This window comes from Monodon monoceros, unplaced genomic scaffold (genome assembly GCF_005190385.1).
Source record: "Monodon monoceros isolate NGI ecotype Baffin Bay Population unplaced genomic scaffold, NGI_Narwhal_1 Super_Scaffold_3, whole genome shotgun sequence".
NCBI classification, from domain to species: domain Eukaryota; kingdom Metazoa; phylum Chordata; class Mammalia; order Artiodactyla; family Monodontidae; genus Monodon; species Monodon monoceros.
This window is the reverse complement of record NW_021703780.1, coordinates 43,776,943-43,803,783: the sequence shown is the minus strand read 5'-3', so window position 1 is coordinate 43,803,783 and position 26,841 is coordinate 43,776,943. Positions and strand designations below refer to the sequence as shown.

Below are 26,841 nucleotides of genomic sequence, written 5' to 3'. Positions count from 1 at the left end.
GTTTGAAGCTTAGTCTACAAGATAGACCCCTTTTTTTCTCATCTCAGCTTAGTTTCTGACTCTCAGTCTCCCCTCTAGCCGCACCTGGTGGTCCTCACTTCTTCCACCTCCACCTTGGTGTTGTGTTAAGGTTCTGGGGTCTTAGAAAGATGCCAGAGTGGCAGCGGATAGGAGGGAACATGTGTGTCTCCAGGTTAGGGTGCCCCCCCGCCCCCGCCACCCGTAGCTGCTCCCCAGGCCCAGGAGGCCACTCCAGGTCACTCTCAGGACAGCATTCTTTTGGAAGGTTGACCAGTAGTCTGTCCCCTGGACACACCAGGCACCACCTGTTTCTGGGGCATCTTCTGGGATTCAGGAAGCTCCCGTCTCCAGGATCCACAGATGCTCCCTCTAGCCTAAGGGCACAGTTTTTAGGCTGGGAAAATCTTCTGCTCCAGAGCACTCTGCCTTTTTCTTTTTTTGGAAGTAAGAACTTTATTACTAAGGAGAACTTTTTTTTTTTTTGCCTTAGGCATTATTTTTTTAATTGAAATATAGTTGATTTACAATGTTGTGTTAATTTCTGGTGTACAGCAAAATAACTCAGTTATACATATGTATATTCTTTTTCATATTCTTTTCCATTATGGTTTATGACAGGATACTGAATATAGTTCCCTGTGCTATACATTAGGACCCTGTTGTTTATCTTTTCTGTATGTAATAGTTTGCATCTACTAACCCCAAACTCCTCTCCCACCCCCTCCCCCTTGGCAACCACAAGTCTGTTCTCTATGTCTGTGAGTCTGTTTCTGTTTCATAGGTAAGTTCATTTGTGTCATATTTTAGATTCCACATATAAGTGATATCATGTGGTATTTGTCTTTCTCTTTCTGACTTACTTCACTTAGTATAATAATCCCTAGTTCTATCCATGTTGCTGCAAATGTCATTATTTCATTTTTTTTTATAACTGAGTAATATTCCATTGTGTATATATACCACATCTTCTTTATCCGTTCTTATGTCGATGGGTATTTAGGTTGTTTCCATGTCTTGGCTATTGTGAATAGCGCTGCTATCTGCCTTTTTCTATAACCTTAGCCTCAACAGGTTTAGGTTTGTGGAAAATAAAAGCCAGGTATGCATGCAGGCTGTTTCTGCTTCCTGCCTGGACACCTAGAGTTCCCTAAAAGTGAGGAAGATTTTCAGATTACCTTCAGAAAGAGAGATCTGTTACAAAGACCAGAGGACACCTGGGCAGCCCTTATTGTAGATGTAGGGTCTTTGGACTACATGGTTGTTCTGCCTGGATATGAAGTGTTCTGGGGTTGGGATCTTTGGGAAAACTCAAATATCAGTGAAGGGCATTTGGAATGCATGTAGCACTGTGATTGGACTGGGTTGCCACCCTCCAGGTTGAAGCATCCTGGTTGGGCAGAGTTTCCCATTCAGCCAGCTCTGCGGCAGTGGCTCTCCTTGTGTCAGGCCCTGCTCCTGGTCCCACTTAGGTGTAGCTCATGGCACAGGGTTATTTTCACTGAAAGCACATGGAGCCATGGAGCCAGCCCTGTCTTCCTCAGGTGGTGGAAGCCAGGTACTTAAAGTTTCATGGACTTGGCTTCGGTTCAATAATAAAAGCTTTTTTTTTCATGAAAAAGTAATTCTTCCACTTCATTGCAGTAGTAACTGAAGTGAGAGAATGGCTTTGTATAAGCTGTTATCCGGAGTCTCATTAATGAAGACATGTAATGAACATGAAGGTGTAAAGACATAGCCTTGCTTATGTTTCAACAGGGAAGAATTGAATAGAATTGCTTTTTTTATAGATCGTGTTTGTCTAAGTTTTTGTTGTTGTCTCCAACAATGGAGACAATGAATTTAAAAGAAAAAAAATTGAATTTAAAAGAAAAAAAAAAAGGGAGTTCCCTGGCTGCCCAGTGGTTAGGACTCCACGCTTTCATTGCTGAGGGCCCGGGTTCAATCCCTGGTCGGGGAACTAAGATCCCAAAAGTTGTGTGGCGTGGCCTAAAAAAAAAGAAAAAAAAGAGGAATGCATTGGAAAGATACAAGGGCATCCCAAAGGGCTGAAGGCTCAGTAACCAAGGTTGGGAAGGACAGATGTGGGGACGACATGGGTCTGCCTCCTGAGAGCGGCTGTTAATGTGACCTAGTTTGAGTCACTTCCAGTCTCCGTGTCTGTTTGTTGTTTCCAGTTTCCTGGAGTGACAGTCGTATAGGCTTAACAGGACTTAGTGCTCTGCTCCTGGATCACACAGCCTTCTCCCCACTCCCCACCATCTTCTTATTAGTTACCTTAATACTACCCATTGTGGAATAAGGTATGATAGGGTAAGGATGTGAATAGGTAACATCACGTGATGCTCAGGTTTGCTGAATGGTCTCTATGTGTTGGGCACTTTTCAAGTATTGCTTATTCTGCCACCCCCACAGCCCTGTGTCTTATGTACTGTTGCATCTCCTATTTCTTGGATGAGCAAAGCAAAGCCCAGAAAGGCCAGGCAGTTTCCCAAGGTTGTAAAGCTTTTCCCTGACATTCAATACTTGGCACGTCATGCACATATCTTTAACTTTATGGCTAACAGTGTGGATGGTAGTTGAGGTTTGGTCTCTGCAAACATCCTGTGCTAATACCTTAGGGTTCCGAGCGTGATCATAGCCCACGTCTTCTTACCAGTGGAAGTCAGAGCCGTGTCCTGGCTGTCTGAAGAGCTTGGCATCCAAGCCTCCCCCTGACCTAGATCAGGGTGGGAGGAACATGTGGGGAGCAGGCTTGTGCATGGGGAGGGGCAGGAACAAAACCAGAGGGCTCAGCAGTAGTTGGGGGCGGGGTGGTCCAGCTAGATTCACGGAGCTCATGGGCCAGCACTTCCAGAGTCATACAGTGGGTCCTGTTTCCAGGGTTACTGGGGATGGAGCAGAATGAGATCAGCACAGGGGCGTCAGTAGGAATGGCATCACCCATTTCTGTTTGACACTAATTTAACTGAGATCTTTGGTAGCCGCCTTCTTTTGGTTTTGTTTTGTAGCCTCCTCTTCAGTTCTCTTCTCCTTTATTTGTAAACTGCCGGCCCCTTTTTATTGATTACCATTATACCTACATTCCACCCCCACCCCCGTCATTTTGTAATCTCTGAGTGCAGCAATGTCACCCCTGCCTTAATTTATGGCAGGGGCAGGTGTCATAAATGGATAAAGAAGCTGGTAAGCTCTGTATCAGCCTGGAAAGCATGCATTCCTTCTAAAAAGGGGAAACTACCTCTAGGATCTGTATTTTCATGTAAAATTCCCAATTTTTAAATTTTGCCAATAGTTAATTTTTAAAAGTGGGCAGGCCAAAGACATGGAAACAACCTAAATGTCCGTGGACAGATGAATGGATAAAGAAGCTGTGGAACACATATACAATGGAATATTAGTCATAAAAAGGAATGAGGTAATGCCATTTGCAGCAACGTGGATGCAACTAGAGATTATCATACTAAGTGAAGGAAGTCAGAAAGAGAAAGACAATACCATATGATATCACTTATATGTGGAATCCAAGATATGACACAAATGAACTTATTTATGAAAGAGACTCACAGACATAGAGAACAGACTTGTGGTTGCCAAGGATTGGGAGTTTGGGATTAGCAGATTCATACTATTATATATGGAATGAATAAACAACAAGGTCCTACTGTAGAGCACAGGGAACTATATTCAATATCCTGTGATAAACCAAAATGGAAAATAATATGAAAAAGAATGCATATGTGTGTATAACTGAGTCAGTGTGCTGTACAGCAGAAGTTAACACGACTTTGTAAATCAACTACACTTCAATAAAATAAATTCTAAAAAAATAAAATAAGGGACTTCCCTGGCGGTCCAGTGGTTAAGACCTCACATTTCCACTGCAGGGGGCACAGGTTCAAACCCTGGTTGGGGAACTAAGATCCCGCATGGTGTGCTGTGCAGCCAGTAAATATAAAATAAGATAAAATAAAATAAAATGGCAGGCCAATACAACACATCTCTCAGCATTGCCAGTTTTGGATGATACTGTTGGAGGCAGGCAGGTGGCAGGGAACACCTGCATCTCCATCCTGGCTTCCAAAGGGACCAGAGATGCTCCAGTCTGTTCCTGAATCAGCCCCTCTCTCCTAATTGACTTTAGGCTATAAACCATATTTTTATGTATGTATTTATGTTACTCAGCTGGAAGACTTATTTTTTCAGCCTAATACGTGAAGATAAAATGAAAATATTCAATTATAAGTTGGCTCTCTTATCACCTTTACTCTCCCAATTGGATGTTAAACTCCTCCAAGGCAGAAGCTTATGGGTGCTTAAGATATATTTTTAATTGATGTAAATAAACATGTTTGAAATATAACATTAAGTATTCTCTAGGTAAAGAGATGTTTACAGTGTTTGTTGGTCTTCTTAATGTGTTTCTGTGTTGTGGGATGATTTTCAGAGTTATGTTTTGCTTTTCTTTTAGGCATATTATTTAAAATGTCCTTCCTCAGGAGTTTTCCTTAGGTCATTTTGTCTTCAAGGGGTTAAACACATTTTCTTACATTTTCCTTAACTCTTCTTCTATACCTATATCTTTGTGGTAGAGATGGTTTTCCTTGGGATTTCTAAAATCAGATAATGTGCTCTTGCTTTTGGACTTATTTCCAAATAAAAAACTAGTATAGAATAATAGTCTTGGGCCAGATTGCGTATTTTTATGCAATTTGCAGGTGCTCAAATGCAAACTATTATTTTCTTTTTCATATTCTTTTCCATTATGATTTATCACAGGATATTGAATATATAATAGTTCTGTGTGCTATACAATAAGACCTTGTTGTTTATCCATTCTATATATAATGGTTTGCATCTGCTGATCCCAAACTCCCACTCCATCCCTCCCCTATCCCCCTTCCCCTTGGCAACCACAAGTCTGTTCTGTTTGTGAGTCTGTTTCTGCTTCATAGATAAGTTCATCTGTGTCATATTTTAGATTCCTCAAACTAGTTCTTGATATCTCTATTTATATAATTTTAATATGATTTCATTAAGGTGGACTTGCAAAAAAATTTTGAAATATTTTTACAATTTTCATACAGTTTCATGTTTTGATACTTAACATGGTCTTTGTTTTATTTGTCCTCTGTTTGGAGAGAGGATTTGTGGAAGTGTGAGAGCACCCAGGACCAGAGAATCTTGGTGTTGGAAGAACAGGGAGTCAGTGTGACGTTCTCCTCAGTGAAGGCTTGGTCCCTTGGGTAGGAGGGAGCTCCCTGCCCCCCACAGCTGTCCTTTCCTCTTCTGAGAAGTTGTATCTTTTTGGATGGTTTTTCCTCATTGTGAACTGACACCTGTCTCCTGGTCATTTCCATGCTTTGAACTGAATTAAACACAGAGCAAGTCTAACCCTTTTGGGCTCTCCACATCCATGGTAAGATGGTTGAGGGCTGTGAGCATGTTGTGTATTCCTCTGAGGGCCTGGGACCACATTCTAGGGCACTTGGGGGTCCAAAGGACCCAGATGGAAATCCAGGCTCCACCTTGGACTGACAGAATGGCTGTGGACAAGTGACTTAACCTCCCTTTAGGGGAGGTTTCCTTATCGGGTTATGGTGAGTATTAAATAAGATAGTGAGTGAAAATACCCAGTACAGCCCCTTGACTGCAGTCACTCAATAAGTGATGCGGGGAGTTAGAACTTGCTGGTTAAACTGAAAGGAAGGAAGTCTTGCAGAATGCCTTAGAGCTGAGCCAAGACAGCCTAGAATCCAAGGCCAGGCTCCTCGGGAAATGAGTCTTTGGTGCTTACCTTGTAGAGCGTCCCACACAGCTGCCGGAGAGTGATGAGGAGCACTTCCTCCTGCCTGGATCCCATCAGTGAGCCCGGTTGCCCTGGAAACCTAACACCAAGGAACACTCTAACCAATGCACAGTCTTACACCCTAGAGAGTGTAAGAGAGAGAGAGTTTGTGTCCTGAATCCCAGCGCTCTTCTTTTAGAGGTTGATGTACTGGGCTTCTCTGTCCAGAAGGAAACCTTGGTTTTCATTCACTCTCTCCCCCCAAACTCCTCCCTGATTCAGATGCAAGAACCTTCCAGCTTCCCCTCCCTTTGACCACTACCTTCACCGTCTTCTGTAGCTTCACCAGGCTCCCCTTCCTCTTTGGGGTGTGGCTCCTGCAAATCTCCCCTAAAAGGAGAGAGTGAAAGCCAGCCTAGGCCCGGCCAGACCAGAGTCCCCCCTTTACTATTTCAAGGTGGCTTCCAGTTAAGAGGCTGATTAGGAGTTATTTATTTGATGAGCAAGTACCTGAATTGTTCAACTAGTTTTGAAAAAAATTTAAAACTAAAACAAGCACGCAGCCCCCAAAGTTTTCCTTAGGTCATTTTGTCTTCAAGGGGTTAAACACATTTTCTTACATTTTCCTTAACTCTTCTCTTCTACACCTATATCTTTGTGGTAGAGATGGCTTTCCTTGGGATTTCTAAAATCAGATAATGTGCTCTTGCTTTTGGACTTATTTCCAAATAAAAAACTAGTATAGAATAATAGTCTTGGGCCAGATTGCATATTTTTATGCAATATGTAAGAAGTTAGTATTTGTACTTAGCGAATCAACGGAATTTTAAACAAAATTAGATCTTCACTTTAAATTTTGGTGGTTTCTTTGGGTTTATATAAAATGTAAAAAATTATGTGATATTATACTAACTTTGTGTTCACTGGATTGTGTAGTAAGTGGATAACACAGAGGTGCTTTTTTAATATTCTTCCATCTAAAACTGTGATCCGGACAGAAGCAGGCAGATCACCTTGCTCTGGGGTCCCCTTGAAGTCGGTCCCTTGCTTCCTCCAAGTTTCTATGAGGAGATGTTATGGGAAATTACTTAGCTGGGTGCTGTCACTGTGGATGTAGACCCGGGTGATGTGATCTTGTGAGAACAGGCCTAGACTAAGCAACACTTAAAAAAAAAAAAAAAAAAAAAAAGACCTTGCTCTGTGTTTCCCCAACCCTTCGTTTTGAAAATATTCAAATTTATAGGAAAGTTGGGAGAGTAGTACACTGAAGACTGACTGTTAACCTATTGCCACATGCCAATATGAACACAATTCTGTTTTTATTGAAACAACTGAGAACAAGTGCAGACAGCACGAATAAGGATGTGTTCCTACATAACTGAAATACCATTAGCACAGCTTAGAAAATTAACAGTAATTTCCCAATATCAGCTGATAAACAATCCATGATCCAGGTTCAGATTCTCCCAATGGTCCCTAACATGTCTTTTCAGCTTAAAAAGAAATACAGGCTCCCATCAAGGTTCATAACTTTGTTGTTATGCTTCTGTTTTCTTTTTAAATTTAGAAGAGTCCCTGCTTTGGGGGTGTGTATGTTTTGTGACATTGACCTTTTTCCTTTTTGGAAGAGACCAGGATAATTATCTTGTAGAATGCCCCCCAATCTGGATTTGTCTAATTGATTCTTCATAGGCTTTTTATTTTTACTTTTTGGTTAAATTTTTGGAACTATGCTTACAGAAATGTGCATAAATCTCAGGTATGCGGGTTTGTGAAATACCACGTTCCAGCCTCTGGGATTCTGGGAGCCTTATCTGGAAGCCTCCCAAGACCTTATCTCTGCACTTGTTTCTTGCAGCTTGGGGCAGAGGCAACTTCCTGGCACTTTCCTCTGGTTCATGGTACTGAGGCTGGGCAGCTTCCAGGGTAGGCAGCTCCATTGTACTTCTCAGATCCCCCACCGGGGTTTCAGTTAGAGGAGTTATTGTTTAGTTCCCCTTCTAAAAATGTCACATTATGTAATTATCCTGGCTTTAGGAGATTTGGGTTGTTTTTATACCACGTGAATGAATTGGCAATTAGGAAAGTCATTTTAAAGCCTTCGGTGATCTAATTCAATTGTTCAAACTGCCTTAATAAGTAGGTTGTAATAAGACACAATGCTTTGGTTTTTAGTTTCTCACAACCTAGTGTTTTTTTTTGTTTGTTTGTTTGTTTTTGGTTGTAGAGATCCAATATCAGGCCAGAGGTATTTCACAGTCCTTTATTTAAAAAAAAATAAAAAGCCAAATGTTAAAAACGATGACCTGGGCCAACTTTGTCTTTACTATCCTAATTACCTTTCTCCTCTTCTGAATACTCCACATTCTTTCCCTTTTTTTTTCCATTTTCAACACACATGCCAAATGGGGTTGACAGTTCATGGTTGTAAATTGGGGGCTTAACCCGGGGCAGTGAATTCCATAAAATCACATGCAAAGTTTGTGTGTATTTGCTGATGGGCTTTGATCTGAAGAGAGGCTTCCCTAGATTTCATCAACTTTTCAGAGGTGTCTGTGAGCCTCAAATAGTTAAAACACTGACTTAAATAATTATTTCCTCCTACAACCTTTGATATTTTCTCTGACCCTTGATGTAGTATCTTCTTCTTCTTAGTAATCTTTTTGTGTACTATTTGTTTGGGATTAAAAAATTATAAGGAATACAACTAAATTCATTCATAGTATTAGTCATCACACAGAAATAACTGCTGTTTACACATTGGTAGATAGTTACCTATCTACCTATCATGTATCTACCTATTCATCTATAAATCATCTTACTGTCTGTCTATCTACGCGCACACGCACACACATACACACAGATATTTTTTAAAGGAATCATTCTATATGAACCCTTCCCATTTTGCTAAATGTAGATCAATAACATTTTTGTTTAATTGCTGCAGGGTAGTCCACTGTATGGGTATACTGTCATTTATTTAACCAATCTTCTATCATGGATATAGATATTTATATTTTAATAGGAATCAAACCTTAAGCAACAGGAGTAGAGGAAGAGACAGGAGGAACTCGGGGTTTTGCTGGTCCCAAGAGCCCACTTCCTTTGTCTTACCTTCCAAGCCCCACATCAAAGGTTAGGCTCTGGACTTTGGGTCAGAGAATATGTTTGCTTTTTCCATAAGAAAGGAGAGCTGCACTTTCACAGTCATTCCTCTAACCCCCAAAGGTAGAGACGTGAATTGGCAAGTCATTTGAAATCAGTAAAGAATAGTTTTAGAGGGTCAGTTGACTTCAAAGCAGCTTCATTTTAATCCATTCTCAGAGAAAATAATCTGAAAAAGAATCCTCAAACTAACACAACATTGTAAATCAATTATACTTCATAAAAAAAGAATTAACAACAACAAAAAAGAAACAAAAAAAATCGGCTATCTGATCAGCCAGTTTGCCTGATACTAGGAAAGAACAAGTTAGTGACAGAATTTACAGCATCCCACCTGGAATGCTTGTTTTATGAAATCTACTTTATTCATTGATATGAATGCCACCGACATAACAGTGAATGAAAATTTATTAAGATTCCAAATATAATTTCCCCAAATTTGAAGACAGAAACCACAGACAACCTTTCATTCACTGAAGTAAGCTCATTTACTGAATCACACACTTGTAGCTTAAAAGACTAAATTCAGTAGCCCTTAAAAGGTGGCCAATTTAGTCTCTACCTCACTGGCTGCTAAAGAGCCAACTTCAAACAAACACTACCGAGAAAAAAAAGAAACTTCAAATTAAATAAAGCAACCAAATAAGCCTAAAAAAAAAAGAAATTTCTATACCAAAGAGTGCATATGTCTAAAAATTCAAGTGAATTAAAAGGTAATTCTCAGAATACAAAACATATAAATGATAAAAAAAAATCGATTCTCACTTTCCAAGGTTCAAATGGGCCTAATTTTGTATAGTTTACCTTATATTTAAAAAGTCTTCATGAAAATTATTGTGGGGAAAAATTGAATACCTTAATGGTTAAAACGCTCGAGTCACGTAGCCAGGGGAGAGACTTTGTCGTGTATAAGTCAGCGTGCTTTTCCTCTGTCTGCGTGTGTCCGTATTTCCCTGTGCCATGTTGTTGAAAGAGGTATTGCCGATTGTCTTGTCTTCCTTTCTCTCTTATCCATTTACCAAGGACACGTCCAGATTAGAGGCTGCACCGTTCAACACCCTTGGGTCCAGGGTAGTAACTGTTCCCATCTGGCTATGTGTGATGAGTGGTGTTTATGTCATGGCATAAATCACATTTTGCTGTTCCATCAGCTGAGATGCTAACCATTAAAAAAATTTACTCTGTCTACAAAAATCAGTAGCCAGGGATTTTTGTATGGGGGCAGTCCTTTAACAGTTATTCCCCAAGCCTGCCTGTAAAGATAAACAATCAAATTACTATCCTCACTGAAAGAGTATAGGAAACAACAAGAAATACAAGCTCACAGATAAAAGATGACCTTTCATAAGGACAGGTAGGAAGCCATTTTAAGGAAGACAGAAGGCAACCAAGGAAACCCAATACCCTTTTGAAAAAGTCTTTAAGAATGTCATCCTTTTTCACCAATCCAGCCAGCAACACAGCCTCAGAGAGCTCAAGATGAATTTTCAGAAAAGCATGGAAAATAAAGTAGGTTGATAGCATCCTGTGACTGACTTAATGCTCCTCACAACTCTCTGTGGACTCCAGTGAATACAGAAAATCAATTTTATTTATTTATTTGCATAGTACATGATTGCCACTAGGAAAACACACGAAATCTAAATAAGTTAATAATTAACCAAGGTGATGACATTTCATGTAAAGTGAAATGGAAGACTGCTTTTTTGGGGAAAGAATAAAGCTAAAGGTAAATCTTAGATACTTTACAGGAAACAGTATGTGTACTTTTAAAATGATGGTGTTGGGTTCCTTAAAAAACTAAAAATAGAACTACCGTATGACCAGCAATCCCACTACTGGGCATATACCCTAAGAAAACCATAATTCAAAAGGACACATGTCCCCCAGTGTTCATTGCAGCACTATTTACAATAGCCAGGACATGGAAACAACCTAAATGTCCAACGATAGATGAATGGATAAAGAAGATGTGGTACACATATACAATGGGATATTACTCAGCCATAAAAAGGAACGGAATTGGGTCATTTGTAGAGATGTGGATGGACCTAGAGTCTGCCATACAGAGTGAAGTAAGCCAGAAAGAGAAAAACAAATATCGTATATTAAGACATATATGTGGAATGTAGAAAAATGGTACAGATGAACCTATTTGTAGGGCAGGAATAGAGACATAGACGTAGAGAATTGACATGTGGACGTGGGGTGGAAGGGAAGGGTGGGGTGAATTGGGAGATTAGGTTTGGCATAAATACACTACCATGTGTAAAATAGATAGCTAGTGGGAACCTGCTGTATAGCACAGGGAGCTCAGCTTGGTACTCTGTGATGACCTAGATAGGTGGGATGGAGGGGTGGGAGGGAGGTCCAAGAGGGAGGGGATATAGGTATATATATAGCTGATTCATTTCATTGTACAGCGGAAACTAACACAACATTGTAGAGCAATTTTACTCCAAAAAAAATGATGGTGTTGGTCAGTAGAAGTGAATAAGGACTGTCATGCCTGAATAGATGGAGGCGAGGTCCTGATTCACTTCTGGTTTATTCCACACGCCTTGGGATGTTGTCACACAGCCTGTTTTTGCTGCGTCACCACTGCTTTTGTGAGCAGCCCAGGGTTTCTACTCTGATGGGAGCGCGCCACTGATTCCTGCCTGCCACGGGCTTCGTAGGAGTCTGAGGCTGCAAGTTCCATTTCAGGAATTCGAGTTACACCAGTTTTGCATCTTGAGCCTCAGCAAAGTTCTAAATGGGGAAGTGAAGATTTCCCTTGGATGCTTTATCTTGTTTAGAACTCTGTTCACAGCACAGATAGTCAGCATCCTCGTTTCCATGGTAAGCTGGTGGCTCCCTGAATCATCACAAACTTAACTCAACCAAGGAGGAAGGGATAACGTCTGGTGCCTTTTCCCTGTGGGGAAGATAGACCCTTTAATGCGAGATACGCCCTGCAGACCGGCTCCTGTTCCTGGAAGGGAGACTGAGGTCAGGCCAAGCATGTGGGTCAAAGCCTCACGTTTCTCATTTCACTGTGTAATGACCAGGGGCGGAGGGGAGCTGCTGCATCATTCTCATTTCCGTCACTGGCAGCTGTTACTTTGCTAGTAGTTTAAATGATCTCAAGAACTCTAAGCTGAGTTCAGATGTTTGTTTATTGGCGCTGCCTTTGGCTTCTGAGAACAGTCTTTTGTGTCCTCCCGGTCTTCAGAAAAGGCTCTTCTCAGAATCAGCCCTTCCTCCCTCCTTGCTCTCTTCTGGGAGCCAGCTTCAAGCTCAGGAAGAAAATTAACTAAAGGGGACGAGGGGCTCAAACCTGGTTAGAGGGGAGACTCCGACTGGAAACGGAAAGGAATTGGGACTCAGCATCCTGCATTTGTGCCTTGTTTTTGCAACTTGGAGTGAGTTGCGTTAATGAATTAAGCAGCAGGCTAGTAATGGAAAATATCGGTCCTGGCCTGGTGGGGGAGCCAAATACTATAGGTTTGTAACAGGAAGGCTGTGGATTCTGGCTTCATTGTTGGGCCAGTCATTTGTGAGCTGGTGGCCGGACCGCAGGCCACACACTTGGGTGCAAATCTTCCATGAACCGGAGCTGCCCGGGGTGTGTGGCCGGTGTCGGAGCCGTGGCCCAGGGAAGATGGTGAGCCTTGGGTGTCGGTTCTGGTGTGGGTCCCCCGTCCGCGCTGAAGAAGATGCAGGATGCCGGACTCCGTTTGGGGGCAGGGAGGGGGCTGCTGAGATGGACGAGCCGATGTGAGTGTTTTGCTGTTGATGCTTTTTTTCTGTGTCATCCCCTGTAGAGTTCCGGGAACGCGTCCTACCGCTGCTCGATGTCTTCCTCTGCGGATTTTTCCGATGAAGATGATTTCAGCCAGAAATCTGGCTCTGCATCTCCAGCTCCTGGAGATACCTTACCCTGGAATTTGCCTAAACATGAGAGATCGAAAAGAAAGATCCACGGGGGCTCGGTGCTGGACCCTGCGGAGAGGGCAGTGCTTAGGATAGCAGGTAAGAGCAAGTGGGGGCGGGGGCAGGGGATAGAGGGAGGTGCGAGGAGAGTTGCGGAAATTCACCCATGGAGTCCCCGGGGGCCCTGTCTGGCTGGGAGCTGATGTGCTGGGCAGAGATCTGCGCTCAAGGTGGAGAAGGAGGATGACCATGTTTACTTTCTGTCCTGATTTATCAAAAGAGCGATTGGCCCTGCCTGCTGGTGACTAAGCTGTTTGGCCCTGTCTTCTAGTTGGAGGAATCGATACCTTTGAAACCAAGGGGATATTTACAGGCATCTGCATTGAAGTTTCCTATTTATGTGCAGTCGCCACCGTGCCAATCTGAAAGTATTAACTCAGTGATTCCCGGTGTGTTTGCTGGAAGCTTCGTTTCCATGTTTGCATGGGAGCTCTGAGCGACCACATTTAACGGGGGTGGTGGGGTAGATTCCTGGGTTCTGGTACCCAGAATTGCGGAGGGTATTTTAGCAACCTGGATGCGGTTTTGTGTGTGTGTGTGTGTGTGTGTGTGTGTGTGTGTGTGTGTTTTAAGTGTAGCATCTCTGTCGGCATCATGTGTTTGTAGCAGCTTCTGCCCCTGGTGCTCTTGAGGGTTTAGCCATCATGCATCCCTGATTAATTAATACCTGGGAGGGGCCAGTGTTTCTGTTACCCAGGGTTCCCTTGCACTGCCTTTAGGTCCCAGAAGTGATGGCTTGTTTTACTTGGCTGAAAGCTGAGCCTGCTGCGGAAATCTATCCCCCCGCCTGCAGTGCCTGTGTGGTTTGTGTGTATGTGAGCTGTGCTTTCTGGGGTGGTTGTTCCTCAATTTTTTTTTCTCAGAAATGGTAATGGGGTAGATTGGGGTGTGTCTTCGGGAGCTCTCTTGCAAAGGCCAAAGGCCAGGTGTTTATTGGAGTTGGTTTCTGCAGTGGATCGGGCCTCTCTCCCCTCCCCCACTCTCTCCCCCAGGCCCCTTCCCACTCAGTTTCTTTTGCCTCCCACCATCATGCAAAGTTGGTACTTGTACTCCTTTGGGGGTGGGGGTGGGGGCTGGAGGGGACTAGCTCAGGTCCCAGCCATCATGGTGGCTGAGTCCCCCTAGTGTCCCCCAGTGGGATTTTCTGATTACGGGAAAAACAAACAGGGCCCAGCCAGCCATTCGCTAGTCCAGGTTTCTGGGGCAACAGCTTTGAGCTTCTTCTGGCTTCTGTTGTGAGATGCTGGCTGGTCTCACCCAGGCCTTCGAAGAGGAGGGTGGAGGGGGAGAATGGGGTGGAGGGAGGATGGAGACAGCTTGGGAGCCAAGTGAGAGTGGGCAGGGGTGGCCTGGGAGAGGTGCAGAGCTGGGCGAGTACCAAAAAGTGTTTGGCCACCGAGGCCTGATTCCTTGCCCTGTCAAGATACCGCCAAGGGAGTGGAGGAGACAGTGCCAGAACCAGGGTACCAGATATTTGGCTCAGCAGAAAGGGAAGATGGGTGAAAGGCGGGGGCGTGAGAAATTGCTGGGGCTTTGTAGAAAGCCTGGGATGCCTGTCCTTTGCGTTTTTACGGAAGGTACAAGGTCCTTCTGTCTTGAGAGTTTTGATAAAGGTGGCAGAGACGGGTATTTTGCTTTCGGTAGTGAAGGAAGGTTTATGAGAGAAGGAAGGGCATATGTTTGTCAGGGGGAATGAGGTTATATAAACTAACAGACAGGAAGTCAGGAGAGGCTGGTGGTAGTACTGGTCAGTGTACACTGACGGTAGGGAAGGAATGGAGGACCTGGGGGTTCTGCTGGGTGCAGTGGACAAGTGGGTGCTGGGGTCAGTAGACTGTAGGCTCTGGGAGGGCAGGGGCCATGTCTTACTCGTTGTAAAAGGTTTACTATGAAGTTACTGGTAGTTGGTGCACTGGAGACCTCTGAGTTACATACTTTTAAGATTATATTAATTCTTCAAAAATATAACAAAACAAAATAAAACAACAAACAGAATACGCAGCCCTAGTATGGACATGTACTACTTACTGTGTTTAAAATAAACATTGGTAAATTGGCTGTTGCCACACAAGTCATAATCATTTCATCACTGGCCCCAGCATAGGCTCAGGGGCCAGTCGGCAAATATCTGTTTCATTGTCATGTGGCTAAACTGTGAAATCCAGACAGATTTTGTGTTAAATTTGCCACAGATCATCCAGCGTGAGGATAAGGGAACAGGGCATCTGAGGGCATTTGGTGCAGTGGGTAGTTGGAAAACATATCATTCAGATTTCAACTTCTCATTTTATTAGGCATTTTCACACTTGGCCTGAAACTCGGCCGATCGGTGAAGTTCATCCCTAGTAGGAGACGGGGCAAGGGTCAGAAATGGTGTGCGGATGTCCATCCATCATGTTCGTTATTTAGTAATAAAGGAATTGAAAGTCTCATATTTTTATTTGTTTTTAAGGTCATAAAAATAAAATAGAATGAAAATGTCTAGAGTCAAAAAGACCATATGGTCAGGGGGAATCCCTTAAGTCATTCACATTTAATACGTATTTATTAAGCCTCTGGCATAAAATGAAGATAAGCACACAGTTCTGCCTTGAAAGAAATTCTAGTCTAACGTGACCATGGATGTGCTGTGAGACAGTTACAACACGGGTGAGAGATTAGCTGTAATGGCTGTGAGTACCTGTATTATTTGAGGGGAGATTTAACTAGCTTGATGGACTAGAGTGAAAGGGAAGGCCACTACCGAGGGATGGAGCTACAGGAACACAGCAGGGAGGTGGGTTCAAATGGAAACTGCAAGTCATCTGTGTAGCTAAAGCCTGGGATTTGTAGGGAAGAGCAGAAACTGTAAGGGTGCTTTCGGGCAATTCCAAGGAGATTGGACTATTTATGCTGTAACTGGTGGGGAATCACCTGAAGATTTTTAAGCAGTGCAATGACATAATCAGATGTACATTTCTGAAAGTCTTTTTGGTGATGGTGTCACATGTCTGATACTTATATTTTTAAAAGTGCTTTTGCATTTATTGTAGTATCTTCATTTTAAAATCGGAGACTATAATATACTCCCTTCTGATCTCTCAGGGTCAAGGTGAGAATGACATGGTAACATGGAAAGAAAGGGGCTTTGTACCCACTGTAAATGCCTTTAACATCATCGTAAGACAGATCTGCTGTTCTTACTTGCAGGATACTGTAAGTTGGGGTTTTCAGTCTTGAAGTGCCTGTAAAGGTACATGGTTTGTTAGTGACAGTGTTATTATTATTATTTTTTTTGCGGTACACGGGCCTCTCACTGCCGTGGCCTCTCCCGTTGCGGAGCACAGGCTCCGGACGTGCAGGCTCAGCAGCCATGGCTCACGGACCTAGCCGCTCCGCGGCATGTGGGATCTTCCTGGACCAGGGCACGAACTCGTGTCCCCTGCATCGGCAGGCGGACTCCCAACCACTGCGCCACCAGGGAAGCCCAGTGACAGTGTTATTTTAAAGTATGGATATTGGACCCATGTGAATTCTTTGAAGTTAGAATGTAAGGACCTTGGCAGAGTCGGACTTTGGACTTTAATTCTTCCTCTATCATGAACCAGTTTTGTTTTCTTGGACAACTTACTGAACATTTCTCAGCTTCATTTTCTCTATCAAAAGATCATGGCTGTGGTGATTAAAGTAGTAAATGCAAAACATTTTGCAGATTCCCTGGCACATGGAAAATGCTCTATAAATGATAGCTGACTGATGGCTGGATGCTCTCATAAGCACCTAATATGTTATTTCATTTAGGTTTCCCAACAATTTTGTGAAGTAGGTACTATTATTTTCTCCATTTTTCAGTCCAGAAATCTGCTGAGAGAGGAGAGACTCTTCCCAAGGTCATAGGAAGTGGTTGAGCTAGGATCTGAATTCAGGCCGTCTTGACTCCAGAGGCCAAGCTCCTAACTGCTCTGCTTTTGCTGCTTCCCTATAGAATACACTATTATTATTGGCAGATTGATCCTTTATTATCTTTCCAAGAATGCATGGGATAAAGGCTGTTTTTACCAACAACCCCAAATGCTGCTTGTTCATTTTGACTGGTTCCTTCAACAGACAGTTAAAATCACTGCAGTGTGCAGTGATTGTATTCACAAAACTGGGTGCTACTGGGTGTCAATTTCTGATGAAGGATCAGACTATGCCCTTAATGACCTTACTCACTGTGAGGGAGACAAGACAGTTTTGAGAGATCTCCATTTGTATATATGTGGTCTGTATATGGGATGACTCTTAGGGATCGAATTGCTAACCCTTTCATTTCCAGAAGGTGTCCCATATGATCCCTGTTTGTTACTTCATGAACTAATGTATACATAAATACATGCCAAGTTGCAAGAAGACTCTAGTGATCCTAAAGGCTTAGTGGATCAAACTCAGATCAGTGGTCAGGACAGAAAAGAGAAGTGTGGTCTTGCTCTGTTTGGAGTAACAAAAATAGGCCAATTACTGATGAGAAGTAAAGCTTTCCAATTCTAATTCAAGTAAGTTTTATCAAGAGTATACAGTTTTCCAAGAGTACTCATTCCCATCTAACATTTCATGGAAAATGATCCAGATTCACATCATTGAAAAGAAAAAAGAATCATCAAGGACAAAAAGTCAGTACTTATGAAAGAAGAAATAGGAAGGGGAGATGTGGGCAGAGGTGAAGTTGTCATAAATCAGAGTCAACAATGAGATGGTTCATCTAATAATCATAACAACAACAACAGCTAACACTTATAGAGTTATCATAAAGTTGAGATATCACAACTTTATGATATGATGATATATGATGAACTTTATTTTATTTTTTATTTTTATTTTTTTTTTGCGGTACGCGGGCCTCTCACGGTTGTGGCCTCTCCCGCTGCGGAGCACAGGCTCCGGATGCGCAGGCCCAGCGGCCATGGCTCACGGGCCTAACCGCTCCGCGGCATGTGGGATCTTCCCGAACCGGGGCACTAACCCGTGTCCCCTGCATCGGCAGGCGGACTCTCAACCACTGTGCCACCAGGGAAGCCCATGATGAACTTTATGATATGATTATCCTGATGAAGACAGGATAAGTAACTTGGCCACGTCACATAGTCAGGAGCCAGGATTCCTTCCAAGGCCGGCTGACTTCTGTCAGTCCTCTTAAACACACCTGTTTACGTGTCTGGGTACCAACCGGTTTCTCCAGTGGACTCTTAAACTCACCACTTTAGTATATGATACATGCCAAAGCGAAGGGAATTGTACCCGTTTTACTCACATTCAGTGGAGACCAGTGGTATGTGGGGTGAATAATGGTAGGGAGAAGGAGGGAGGTGGCAACGTGAGACGGGTGCTGTGAATTGACTCGGGCTGTGGCTGCGGCAGATGCGCGGGCCGGCTCTGGGGGGCGGAAGGGAGGGACCGCCGGCTGGTCCCCGGGCCGCGGGGCGGCGGGCGCGCAGGCGCAGGCGTCTCCAGGCTGTCAGGACCCCCGCCCGCCCCCAGATGCGCCAGGGGCGCGGACCCCCGGCTCTCCCCCCCGCGCTGTCCCAGCGACCTGGTCCTTCTGTGACAGCGGCCGGATCGAAGAGTATTTCCCACTCTTCTCCCGGGAGCCGCGCGGGGGCTGCGCGCGCGGGTGGCGCGATCCGCGGCTTTGTTTCCCAGGCACCTGTTGTAGGTCCCAAATAGAAACCTCGCCCTTGGGACCCGGGCCGGCCAGCCAGCGTCCAGGGTGGGCGGGCTTGGCCGCGCGGTGGACCGGTGGGCGGGCCGGAGAAGGGCCCGGGCGCCGCGGCGCTGCCTGCGGGAGGGGCCGGGCGGCGCGGGCCAGAGCCGAGCCAGCCGGGGCGCTGACCGCCGCCTCGCCCCCTCCTTTCCGCCCTCCCTCCTCTCTCCCCCGCTGTGCCCTCCCTTCCTCTCCCAGGGGCGCGGGCGAGTGTCTGCGGCGCGGCGGCCAGGAAATGCCGCAGATGCGCCGCGCAGCATCCCGGGCGGAGGCAGCGCGCGCGTCCTCCCGGCTCCGAGCAGGCGCCCAGCGCAGAGCCAGGGTGGCGGCCGCCTCGGCCTCCGAGGGTCCCGGCTCCCGCAGCCCTCCGCCTGTCCCCGCCGGGTCCCGGGCTCCTCAGCGCGGCGTGGCGCTGCAGGTCGCCGCCCCCGGGCTCGCCGAGATTGGCCGCTGCTGAAACCTGAGAGGACTGTGGCTCCTGCGGGCCGGGCGGCCCCGCACCCGCGGCCCGCCAGGGGGTCTGGGCGTCTCCCCGGCCGGCTCTGGCTCTGCTCCCCCGGGTCTGCGTCCCCGGCTCTGCGCCCCCAGCTCTGCGCCCCGGCGCTCTCCCCCAGCCTGCTCTCCTTCCGCGTTTCCATTACCAAGGCTGCATCTTGCTGACTGCGATCCTGTCCGGGGTTCGAGCGGGAGAGGGGAATTGGCCAGTCGTCGCTTAGGTAAACTTGGGCATGGCGGGGTACCTATCCCCAGCCGCTTACCTGTACGTGGAGGAGCAGGAGTACCTCCAGGCCTACGAGGATGTCCTGGAGAGATACAAAGGTATGTGGTTCCCCGCGCCCGGGCCGCGGGGCTTGGCAGGGACCAGAGGGGTGACCGTCGCCTTTGCTTAACCCGAGCCACCACTGCTTGGGCACAAGTAAACAGGTGTCTGGACCAGTCTTGGGAATGGACCAGGTCTTTTTGGGATGGAATTCCGTACCCCAGCGCAGGGAGGGTGGTGGGGTGGGCGACGGCCCGTAGACGCCCTAGGACGAGCAGTACAGTGCGGGGGAGGGGTTTGGTTTCCAAGAAGCACGTTGCGTTTTCTCTCCCTTGCAAAAGCTTTTAAGCACTACGCATCATCATAATTCTTCCTGGGAGGGTGGAGACCGATTAATTCTCCATAGGATTACTAAGGCATTGCTGCTCTTGCTTGGTATGGCGTATTGGTTAACCCTATCAAAAAGGTCCTTGGCTTCTTAAATAAATGGACCACTGAGGTCCATCTCACCACTGAGAGCATCACCACATCATTTTTCTTAAAATGATCTTATATGAAAAAAGTTTATGGTTTGTGACTATATATCTATTCTTACGTATGATAAAGATTACTTGATAGTGTGATGCATGAAAGACTTTCGTCAGTGAGTCTGTGGTAAATGGTAAATTTAAACGTAAAGGAGTATATTTTGAGATATTTTTCTGCCTATCCTTTATGTTGGGGAAATTCTACGATAAATAGTATTGATATTTTAGTATCATGTTTATTTTGACTTTATAGTTAAATGTGACGTTAGATAAAGAACATCTCATCTTAAAGGGTATTTTTGTCTCTGGAAATTATTTTTCAGTGTGTCCAGACGGTCTCCTAACTGTGGCTTCTAAGCGCTCCACACCCAGGGGTAGCTCCCAGAGCCTTAATATATTCATGGTGAATAGTGGCCTATTTCATAGGTTGCATTCAAGTGGTTTTGCATCTTTTGAATATTTGCTGTCGTCTTAAGAAACTCAATTTCTGTAAATTGAATGGGGATTATATGGTTAAAAATGCATGTATCACTAGTTTTCTATTTGTAAAAAATAGAAATATAGAATCCCGAACTGAATAATTAAATTCCAAATCCCCCCAGAGCTCAAAATCTACCCATGAATATATTTCATCTCCTTCTAGAACATGTTTTATTATTGACATTCCTTTAATCCATGTAGAATTCTGTAAACAGCACAATCAGAATTCCTTTGTGCCAAGACTCTATTGTGTATGACACTACCACTGAGCAAGTGCAATGATATTTTAGGCTAAAGCACATTTGTAGCATCTGTGTGTGTGTTCATGTGCAATACACTCATGTTTACATCTGTCCTCCCATTTAAAAATAAGGTTCTTAATCAGTTGTTCCAGAACCTTAAAAATGAGAAATATTGCAATATACTAATAAACCTCATGGAAGATGTACACCTATGCTCTTTAAGGTCAGAAAGAAAAATGTCTGAAAGTTTGAAAGTATGTACCTTTTTTACTTTTGAAAAAAATGATAGCTGTATGAATTTTTGTCCCATCAAGTTTTACCTCTGTGACACATGGGTGATTGCAGGTGACTCGGAAAACAGACATAACTGAGGTGATTTGACTTGCCTTGAGGAAGTGGATGTTATTTAAAAGATGGTCTTTATTTGCGTTTGGAACTAAAGGGAAATTGAAGACCTGGAGGCCATTGCAGTCGTCACTACACTTCATTTTAATTATAACCTAATGATCAGTATTGCACTTACATGTGCACTTTTTCAAACATATAGTCCCGAATTTCACCGAAAAAGTGAAGGTCGTTTCCTTCGTTTTCTTTGTGGTTTTAAAATGCTTAGGTCATCAATTTGTCCCCGACTTTATAGATGTTCTGTGTTTCATCTGGTCTTGGAAAGGAGAGTAAGAGTATTGGCCAGTGTATTACGTGGAAAGCTAGAGACCTGGAAAACTCATTGTTTCCCGATGTGTTTTGAAGCCGGTTATGATTTCCCATCAGTATCCAATTCGATGACTTCATTACAGAGCTTATTATCCCGATGACTTGCTGTGGGGGCTGATCTAATCAGAAAAGAATTGTAGGCTTTGAATAGGGAGTGTCAGTTCACTCAACTCTCAAAGTACAGTTGTTGCATTTTCTGAAATCATGCATTGTTCAAAACATTTTCCATTCCCATTCGAACGTAAGAGAGCTTATTTTGATTTTCATTTCTGCCCGAGTTCCTTGGTTCCAGGATGACTTTGCATTTGGCTGGAGTGTTATCAGGTTGCCAAGTGATCATATGCCCCAGCTGTTGAGTGTGTAAGTGGTGGGGTCAGCTGTAACAAATTCAGAATCTGTGACAGAAACATAGAATTACAATAACCTATAATGTTAGCAGTTATGACTGTTAGGTTTAGAAGTTGAGAGTTTAGTCCTCAGATGGCTTTGGAAGGACTTCAGACCTAGCCTTCTGGAGCAAAACAAGAATAGCGGCAAGTGAGCGAGCCCTAATTATTTATGGTGTGGTCTATTCTTGGGTCTTACTTTGGTCCTTTACTTCTGAGTGAAAATAGGCAACTGTTTGCTGAATTAGAATAACACAGAAAGAGCTATTTGCTGTAGAGAAGGGTGCAGTGTCCTGATTCATATTCCAATCCCTTTGCTTATAAAATACATTCATCGCCAGGATATTCTGGGCATCTGATTAAAAAAAAATCTCATTACTTCAGCAGATTACCACAGTCAGGGAGAATAAAGGCATTTACTTTCGAATAAAACATATTTCTTTGTTACTGTTTATGCTAGAAATTGCCCGTGTCAGTGGTTTTCTTTAATATCTATAGTGAATTATGCAGTTTATTTACCATGTAAATAGAAAACATTTTTAGTTGGTTAGCACAAAAGATGCAGAACATCTCTCTTGTCTTTCCTGTCAGTATAAGGAAACTAACCTACATACTGTTATTATAATTATTATATATTATTATATTATCAATATTAACTAGATGTCACTTTAATCTATGAAATTCTGCTGTCTATCATTGGAAGATTTTCTTTCCTCAACACATTGTAATTTTTAAAAATTGATACTAAGGGTGAAAATGAGATCACTAATGTGAACCCAATAAATTTTATTCTATACATTTTAGACTTAACGGACAAGGAAGGTAAATTATTTTGGTCCAAGAAAATGGATATTTTTCCATTGACCTGGAAATTAATCAGTTATCCCCAGACAGCTATAAAAAGGGTTTCATTATTATTCTCTATGAAAGCTGAGTGGCAGATTTCTTACTTATCTATATCTATATCTATCTATCTGTCTATCTATATATCACTAAAAAACCCTCTCCGATTAAGAAAAAGGCAAAATTTTCTGTTTCTCATGAAAATGTTGAGGAATTGCTAAAGCAATTGCTAAAGTCCCTTCTCTCATTAGAGCCGTGTGATTCTGCTTATGCCCATGGTGACAAAATGAACTGAGAACTACTCACAGCCAGTAGTTTTCATTTTCACTTCAGTTTTAAGTCCTTACGTAGATATGTGAATGGTCAAAATCCTGTCTTTTACTGTGTAAATTAACTCTGGTGCCTGTTGAATTGAAGCTGGAGTGTAAAGGTTTCTTTACTTTGCTTCCTTCATACAGTGTGGCCTCAGTGGTTTTCAGCTGGCTTTAGGATTCTGCAAAATCTTGATTTCAGATTTCATCTCCTCCTGGGGCTTCATAGTCAGTTGTGTAGTAAGTGACCTTTAACAGGGTTATATCTTAATAGTGTTGCATTGTAGCTAGTTATGACAGCATTAGTCTGAACTTTTTTCTTTTAAAAAATGAAATAGGCTTAACTGGTAATGACTGTTAGTTAAGATTGTGTTTGGCTGTTTGTAGCAGAAACAGATGATAGTGTTTTCTTTTTCTCAGGGACTGAGAGGCCTCAGGTAGGACTGGGAGGGCTGTAGGGCACCTCTATTTGCCAGTAGGACCCAGACTCCTATGTTTCTTCTTGGCCACTTGTAGTACATCATGTGGTTGTTCTCTCATTACAAGATGGCTGCTGCTCTTCCAGCATTTGTGTCTCAATTCCAGATGGGAAGAAGGGGAAGTACAAGGACAAAGGACAAAAGATCCAGACAAGTTGATTCAGCCTCCTTTTAAAGATCTTTTTTAGAAGCCCACTTAGCAGTTTTAACTTGTATTTCACTGGCCAGAACTGTTATAGGGGCCACTGCTGTCTGCAAGGCAGACTAGGAAAACAGACATTTTAGCTGGCCCCACTTAGTGCCCTGAACAAAAGTGAAATTCTGTTGGTAAAGAATAAGGAGAGAATGGATATCGTGTTTGCAACCTGCAATGTCTGTCCTGAAATTGGAAACCTAAACTCTGGACGCATTAACAACCATAACACAATGTTATGCGATTTCGCTCTAGTTGGAGAGAATTTGAGAGCTCCCTTGACGTCTCTGAGGATTTTCCAGATGACACAGTTGAGTGTTTTATGATATTGCAACATGGATTTGAAAAGTAATTTCCACTAAATAATTAGGATTTAAATAGGCCAAAGATCTTGTTCATTGCCTTACACTATAAGGAACACATATCAGTTCAGGAATGGTAATGGGTTATTAGCTACTGTTAGTGAATTTAACTTTGAACCCAAAACATCACACTCATGCTCCTTTAGGTTTTTTTTGTTGTTGTTGTTGCTATTCTGATTTAGCCTTATATGGTTATCTCAACATTTATTTAGTCAGGGACTTTAAAAAAAGCTTTATGCTTTTAAAACTTTTTACTTGAACGGTTTGGAGATGCTTGTTTTTCTGGTGTAATGATGGTTTCAGGTACTAAATGATATGTAAGGAAAGGGGGTGAGAGCAATTTGTCTTAATGTTAATCTGCAGCCAGGCAGAGAAGTGTTTGTGTTTCTGCCTCTGGGTCCCGTGTGCCCAGCAGCCTGGCTTTGTGGTGAGCTGGGGGGTTTGACCAAAGCATCTCGAGACTGAGATCCTAAGAACATCAGAAGCTACAGAGGTAACACAGAGATGGAATTTCTAGGCTGTCATGTGTTCCTTTCCATTTTAGCTCCGCAACGGAGTATACAAATGTATAAAACACACTGAGGCTGTCTTTTCTCCACTGTATATTCTTGCCTCCTTTATCAAAGATAAGGTGACCATACGTGTGTGGGTTTATCTCTGGGCTTTCTATCCTGTTCTTTCTGTTTTTGTGCCAGTACCATACTGTCTTGATTACTGTAGCTTTGTAGTATAGTCTGAAGTCAGGGAGCCTGTTTCCTCCAGCTCCATTTTTCTTTCTCAAGATTGCTTTGACTCTTCGGGGTCTTTTGTGTTTCCATGCAAATTGTGAAATTTTTTATTCTTGTTCTGTGAAAAATGCCATTGGTAGTTTGATAGGGTTTGCATAGAATTGCTTTGGGTAGTAGAGTCATTTTCACAATGTTGATTCTTCCAATCCCAGAATATGGTATATCTCTCCATCTATTTGCATCATCTTTAATTTCTTTCATCAGTGTCTTATAATTATCTGCATACAGGTCTTTTGTCTCCTTAGGTAGGTTTATTCCTAGATATTTTATTCTTTTTGTTGCAGTGGTAAATGGGAGTATTTTCTTAATTTCACTTTCAGATTTTTCATCATTAGTGTATAGGAATGCAAAAGATTTCTGTGCATTAATTTTGTATCCTGCTACTTTACCAAATTCATTGATTAGCTCTAGTAGTTTTCTGGTAGCATCTTTAGGATTCTCTATGTAGAGTATCATGTCATCTGCAAACAGTGACAGTTCACTTCTTCTTTGCCAGTTTGGATCCTTTTATTTCTTTTTCTTCTCTGACTGTTGTGGCTAAAACTTCCAAAACGATGTTGAATAATAGTGGTGAGAGTGGGCAACCTTGTCTTTTTCCTGATCTTAGTGGAAATGCTTTCAGTTTTTCACCATTGAGGACGATGTTAGCTGTGGATTTGTCATATATGGCCTTTATTAAGTTGAGGAAAGTTCCCTCTATGCCTATTTTCTGCAGGGTTTTTATCATAAATGGGTGTTGAATTTTGTCGAAAGCTTTCTCTGCATCTATTGAGATGATCATATGGTTTTTCTCCTTCAGTTTGTTAATATGGTGTATCACGTTGATTGATTTGCGTATATTGAAGAATCCTTGCATTCCTGGGATAACCCCACTTGATCATGGTGTATGATGCTTTTAATGTGCTGTTGGATTCTGTTTGCTAGTATTTTGTTGAGGAGTTTTGCATCTATGTTCATCAACTGACAAAGGATTAATCTCCAAGATTTACAAGCAGCTCAATAACAAAAAAACAAACAACTCAACCCAAAAATGGGCAGAAGACCTAAATAGACATTTCTCCAAAGAGGATATACAGATTGGCAACAAACACATGAAAGAATGTTCAACATCATTAATCATTAGAGAAATGCATATCAAAACTACAATGAGATATCATCTCACACCAGTCAGAATGGCCATCATCAAAAAATCTAGAAACAATAAATGCTGGAGAGGGTGTGGAGAAAAGAGAACACTCTTGCACTGCTGGTGGGAATGTGAATTGGTACAGCCACTATGGAGAACAGTATGGAGGTTCCTTAAAAAACTACAGATAGAACTACCATATGACCCAGCAATCCCACTACTGGGCATATACCCTGAGAAAACCATAATTCAAAAAGAGTCATGTACCAAAATGTTCATTGAAGCTCTATTTACAATAGCCAGGAGATGGAAACAACCTAAGTGTCCATCATCAGATGAATGGATAAAGAAGATGTGGCAGGGCTTCCCTGGTGGCGCAGTGGTTGAGAGTCCGCCTGCCAATGCAGGGGACACGGGTTTGTGCCCCGGTTCGGGAAGATCCCACATTCCGTGGAGCAGCTAGGCCTGTGAGCCATGGCCACTGAGCCTGCACTTCCAGAGCCTGTGCTCCGCAGTGGGAGAAGCCACAACAGTGAGAGGCCCACGTACTGAAAGAAAAAAAAAAAAAAAGATGTGGCACATATATACAATGGAATATTACCCAGCCATAAAAAGAAACGAAATTGAGTTATTTGTAGTGAGGTGGATGGAACTAGAGTCTGTCATACAGAGTGAAGTAAGTCAGAAAGAGAAAAACAAATATTGTATGCTAACGCATATATATGGAATCTAAGAAAAAGAAAAGTCATGAAGAACCTAGGGGTAAGACGGGAATAAAGACACAGACCTACTAGAGAATGGACTTGAGCATATGGGGAGGGGGAAGGGTAAGCTGTGAGAAAGTGAAAGAGTGGCGTGGACATATATACACTACCAAACTTAAAATAGGTAGCTAGTGGGAAGCAGCCGCATAGCACAGGGAGATCAGCTCGGTGGTTTGTGACCACCTAGAGGGGTGGGATAGG

The 26,841-nt window shown here is 43.2% G+C and overlaps 1 protein-coding gene across 12 annotated transcripts in view; it reads left to right on the top strand.

The window, feature by feature from the left end:
- The window catches only part of DST (dystonin), a 497,869-nt gene that overhangs the window by 84,288 nt on the left and 386,740 nt on the right, over positions 1-26,841 (top strand). For 8 of the 12 annotated variants that reach the window (XM_029242504.1, XM_029242501.1, XM_029242502.1 and 5 more), the window contains one exon: positions 12,778-12,985. In XM_029242504.1, coding sequence (XP_029098337.1) covers positions 12,778-12,985 — 208 coding nt within the window. Of the gene's footprint in view, positions 1-12,496; positions 12,618-12,777; positions 12,986-18,854; positions 19,485-26,841 lie in introns of those variants that run through there. The other 4 variants (XM_029242507.1, XM_029242518.1, XM_029242508.1 and 1 more) reach the window with 4 other exon arrangements.